Genomic DNA, 5,648 nt, shown 5'->3' with positions numbered 1-5,648 from the left:
AAAATATGGTAATTAAACTTTTCTTAGTTTGTATGAACACATTTAATTAAAAAAAAATCAGATTATGGGAAAATTTATCCCATATTGGAAAAAAGAAACAAAAACAAATCAGCCAAGAAGAAGGGTACTATTGTAATTAAAGTTGGAAATATTCCAATGCTGAAATTTGAGTCGATCAAAAACATCCCCAACATAATTTTTTTCCTCAGCAAGAACACCCATCTCTGGAAACACATTTCACCTCCGGCAAATTCTTGAAGAGATCCTCAAGATCCGATCAAAATCAACTCTGGCCACAATCACGAACCTCCAGCAACCTCCGATCGACAACCTCCATCAACAATCAGCAACATACAGTCGATTCTGCTGCACTCTTCAACATCTCCAACAACGTGCATCTTCGACGACGTGCTTCTCTAGCGTCCAAAGCATTCAAGAAATAAAGGTTTGTAAAATCTTGCTCTGTCAATTACTATTTTAATCTCATTTTCTTCAACTTCAAACCTATTAAATTCCTAATTCTTCTACATATTATGGAACCGTTGATTTCATAATTTTCTCATAACTTTTTTACAGATTATAATGATAATGATGAACTTCATGATGTGCATTTTTTTTTTAAATTGTTAACTTGAAATTTGAAAAAAAAAATATTTAAACCTACTAATATGGTTACATTGATTGACCAAAATTACACAAAAAAACAAGAAGTATGATTATTTTAGATTCTACTTTGTCTTTTCAATAAAAATCATTTGATATTGGTCTGAATTCTAAATGTCAAAACATTCAGTAAAAACAAAGTAACCAGTTACCTTGAAAAACTGTCAGTTTTTTCAATTAAGTTTTTTAGTAACTTATGTAATTGCAGACTAAAGTAACCAGTTACCTTCACTAGTCACACCCAATTAACTCAAAATTTTGCAAAATTTTATAGGTATGGAAAATACTACTTCTTTGGTTCAATTTGGAGGCAAGTGAAATGAAAAAAATGAGTACGAAGGATACACAATGACTGGGTATTGATTCCACCAAATTGTTCTCTTGACAACTTGGTGAATTTGATAAAAGAGGAGATAATGGAAACAAGAGCAACCATTGAAGTTTATTGTCAAGTAGCCAAAGGAACACCACCAATGAAGATTGAAACAGACAATTCAGTGTTGTTCTACATGGAAATAAAGAAAAAAATTGCTGCAAAAATAACAGACTTACCATTGTGTGTAACTATAGTTTAAGAATCAAGTGTTGAAAATAACCTTCTTTAACTAGCAAATCAGAAAGCTACAGCAAAAGAAATGGAGATGGGAACATTATTAATGCAAGCAAACAAAGCTTCCCTCAATGAACATATGTTACTTGAAGAAGGAATGTCAAGCACAACAAATGAGGGAATCAATGTGGCATACATACCTAACCTTGCTGAAGAAGTAATTGATTTTATAATTGAAGACAATACAAAAAGGAAAAAGAAATTGGAGGAAATTCAAATAGTAATATCTTATTACAGAGTGAATAAAATAGAGCAAGGACAAATTTACAAGGACAAGAACACAATCAAATCCACTCTTAGATACTATGTCATGCTACATAACTTCCAGTTCAAAACAAAAAGATCAGAACCAAGAGAGTACCTGGTTACCTGCGCAGATGACACATGCAGCTGGTTTGTGAGAGCTTCTAAATACAGAAATCAAGATTTATTCAAGGTACGAAAATGCATTCCAAATCATACTTGCGCTGTTGAAATTGTTATGGAGGATCATAGGCAAGCAAAAAGCATCATAATTGGCGAATTAATAAAGAATAAGTACAAGTCAATCAAAAGAAATTATACTCCAAAAGACATCTTGAATGACATGAATGATGACTTTGGAGTAACCATGGGATACACAAAAGCATGGAGATCAAGAAAAAAAACTTTGCTTCTAGTAAGAGGGAACCACGATGATTCATATTAAAAGTTGCCAACGTATCTTTTAAATGTTGAAGCAAGCAAATCCAGGAACAGTAACACATCTACTCACAAACAATGAAGATAGATTCAAATACCTATACATAGCTTTCTCTAACTCAATAAAAGGTTGGAGATACTTGAGTCCTATCATTGTTGTTGATGGAACTTTCTTAAAAAATGCACATGGCGGCACCCTATTTTCATCATCAACATTAGATTCAAACAACAACATTTTTGTCTTGGCTTTTGGAATAGTAGACTCAGAAAATGATAACTCTTGGCTTTGGTTCTTCTCCAAACCGAGAGACACGTATGGAGAACCCGAAGGTATGATTGCTTCAATTATATGATCTGGTTTACATAGAGAAAGGAACTGGTTACCCAAACCTAATACACAAATACATGTTATTTCTTTTAGTATCTTATAAAAGTAACTGGTTACCTTCACAGGATTGGCTATTGTTTCCGACAGACACAAGACCATAGAGAATGCAGTACATACAGTGTACCCAAATGCGTTCCATGGAGCTTGCATGTATCACTTGCTCAATAATTTGATAAGCAAGTATGGAAATCATGGAGAAGAGCTACAAATGAATTTCATTGCAGCAGCAAAAGCATACACAAAAACAAAATGTGAACACTACATGTCGGGCCTTGATAGACTTGACAAACGCATTAGACCCTATTTAGAGAAAGCCAAGTATGAAACTTGGGCAAGATCATACTCACCAACAAAAAGATACACCATGATGACATCCAACATCGTAGAATCGCTTAACACTGCACTAAAAGCTGCAAGAAATCTCCCTATTGATATCTTGATTGAATGTCTTAGAAGTTTGGTTCAGAAGTGGGTTTGGAACAACTCAAATAATGCAAACGGAACATTCACAAAAGTGTCTACTGCAATAGAAAATGAGCTGAGACATGACATTGTTTCAAAAATGAAGTATGAGGTATGCAACTAAACTTATTCTTACTATTCTTTAATTTGTCAGTGGATGGTAACCAGTTACCTTGTGTAACAGCAAAAAAAAAAAAAAGAGGAATAAACTACATAGAGGGGGAACAGGATACCTTCAACATTAATTGTACATAAATATTTATTATTTTATTCTAATTAATGACAAAAGTATATTCAGGTCTTGCCTTTCAACACAATAGAATATCAAGTTCGTGATGAAAAAGGTACCAATTTCATAGTAAATATACACAATAGAACATGTACTTGTAATAGGTTTCAAGAAGATGAAATGCCTTGTGAGCATGCAGTTGCTGTAATTGCAAAGAGAAACTTGGGAGTGTATGATTATTGTGCAAAGTTTTACAAAATAGAAACTTTGAAAGCATTGTATGATGAAAATGTTCATCCTTTGCCCCATAAAGATGAATGGAATCTCCCACAACACTTAGACATGGTGGTGCTCCCTCCAAAGGTGACAATCCCTGCAGGAAGACCAAGAAAGAAAAGAATAAGATCAAGAGGGGAACCAAAAGTAAAAATCTCCCGTGGAAAATTTGGTCAACCATGACATAACAGGAAGACTTGCAGGAATCCACCAATTGACAAGACAAACAAGTAGAAAAAGCAAGTCATAGCTTGATATATTACAGCAAAACTATTCTATCATAGCTTCATTCATTAAATCATTGACTTTCATATTCATACATTTTTATTGAGTATTATGATAACTCTGTCACAAATGCAAATACAATGAATGATTACACAAAGCATATAAAATTCCTTTTAGAATAAATTGTTGGTTTTTTTGTTGTCAGTTAAATATTTATGCAACCAACACTAGAAAAAACATAGCTTTTAAAAATTAAACATAACATTGTGGATTAGTGGTTACCATAAGGTAACTAGTTACCACTTTGTATATAACATGATGACCCATCTGGGTACTTGGTTATTATAGCCCAATTGCTTTGTATATCCCAGTAGCTTTAAAAAAGTCACCAAACAACAAAAGTAACCAATTACTCCTTGAATATAAGATGAACACCAAACTAAGTACCTAGTTACCATTAAAATATCTCAATTGCTTTAAAAGTAGAATATGTATAAAAATATAATATTAAAACATGAAATAAAAAACAAACAACCAAGAAACTTGGTACTTTGCTCTAACAATTGTCACAAAAAAAACCAAAAAACATCAAGTACCAAAGGTAACTAGCTACCCTTTCGTATATAATATGTAGACCAAACCAAGTACTTGGTTACCATTAGAATATCCCTGAAGAACTAACTAAGTAAATACACATAATTAACACAGAAAAATATCAAAAGATATATAAGATATTCTTAAGTAACCAATGTCTTACAATAGTAGCAATTTAACATATACAACAATCCAACTAACTATTGGTCATCATTTCCAAAAGTCAAATATCCTTTCCAAAAGCTGATCTGTTCTAGAGTATAGAAAAGAAAAAAATGTAATACCCTTTCCTAAAGCTTCCTAAATAACCTATGCAACAGTCTTAAGTAAACCTATGCAGCAGTCTTCCTCCTCTTCTGCCTCATATCCAAAAGCTTTTCACGAAACTCATCGTTAGTCAAATATCCATCTTCTTGTTTCTTCTTCCCACGAAAATACAAGCTAACGACAATGTCTTGGCGAAGCAACTGAGCATCAAGATCTTTTAGCATCTCTTTTTCCTTTCCAAGAATTAATTTCTTTGCAAAATAAGTTGTAAAAATCCCACAATCGCTGCAATATTGCAAAAAAAAAAAAAAAAACTAAGAACATAAAAACAAAATCAGCAACAAACAAGATAAACAAACTTTTAAAAAAAAAAAAACTAATCCCTTAACTTGTTGAGGAACGCCTTTAGCAATAGTCAATTTCAAAGCATCATTCGCAGCGACGTCATAAGGACTAAGATCAATATTTATATCAGGACGATCATAAAAACCAATCTTTTCCAATAGAAGAGGAATCATTACAGCAAATGCTTCAATTACAGGTAAGCTCAAATTTTCATGCCTCTCCCTCGACATAGAATCATAAATAATGAGAAACCTCATCTTTATGTCAAAATGCAACAAAAGCCAATGAGAAAGATCCTTCACATTAACAGGAATAAGAACATGATCAAGCAGATTTCAGTGAATGTTGCAAAACAATGACTTGCCCCTCATAATCTTCAAAGGAACACAACTGTCATCAATGTTAAATGTACCAGTGCCTGATTTCATAAACTTCTCAAACATGAACACAATATTTTGGCCAAAACAACTATTAGTAGTAGAGACTCTCATCTTCAAACCTTTGCATAACTTAACCTTTCTCCACAAATAGTACATCATGACATCAATATGCTGCATTTTAAAAAATAAATGCTTATAAGACCACTATGAAGAAACCTGTTACCACTTACAACATAACACAATAAAAAAACAAAGGGTAACCAGTTCCAATCAGCTGCACAACAAAATAAAAAGTTTGGGTAACAAGTTACCATCAGCTAAAACATCAAAATTATACTTTTGGGTAACCAGTTACACAAAGCATTGCAACACAAAAAATGATTGTGGTAACTAGTTACCCCAGCTAAACTACTAGATTATACATTTGGGTAACCAGTTACACATATCGTTGAAACACAAAAAATGACCGTGGGAACTAGTTACCCCATCAAAACACAGTAATAAAGAATTGAAGCACATCAAAGAATT

At 32.9% G+C, this 5,648-nt stretch overlaps 1 protein-coding gene across 1 annotated transcript; it reads left to right on the top strand.

Moving 5' to 3' along the window:
* Nucleotides 1–1,298: 1,298 nt before the first annotated feature.
* LOC133792211 (uncharacterized) lies at nt 1,299–3,492 on the top strand. Its single transcript, XM_062230126.1, has 4 exons — nt 1,299–1,931; nt 1,993–2,284; nt 2,408–2,916; nt 3,103–3,492. Exons 1-4 carry the CDS (start codon nt 1,299–1,301, stop codon nt 3,490–3,492), a joined length of 1,824 nt encoding a protein of 607 aa, XP_062086110.1.
* The last annotated feature ends 2,156 nt before the right edge of the window (nt 3,493–5,648 follow it).

This window comes from Humulus lupulus, chromosome 7, assembly GCF_963169125.1.
Source record: "Humulus lupulus chromosome 7, drHumLupu1.1, whole genome shotgun sequence".
NCBI classification, from domain to species: domain Eukaryota; kingdom Viridiplantae; phylum Streptophyta; class Magnoliopsida; order Rosales; family Cannabaceae; genus Humulus; species Humulus lupulus.
This window is presented reverse-complemented; position numbering and strand designations above follow the sequence as displayed.

Excerpts from the sequence above, each read along its gene's own strand:
- LOC133792211 (XM_062230126.1), top strand. The coding sequence starts at position 1,299 with ATGGAGATGGGAACATTATTAATGCAAGCAAACAAAGCTTCCCTCAAT. Across the intron at positions 1,932-1,992 it reads GAAAAAAAACTTTGCTTCTA|CAAGCAAATCCAGGAACAGT; the intron begins GTAAGAGGGAAC and ends TAAATGTTGAAG. Across the intron at positions 2,917-3,102 it reads TTTCAAAAATGAAGTATGAG|GTCTTGCCTTTCAACACAAT; the intron begins GTATGCAACTAA and ends AAGTATATTCAG.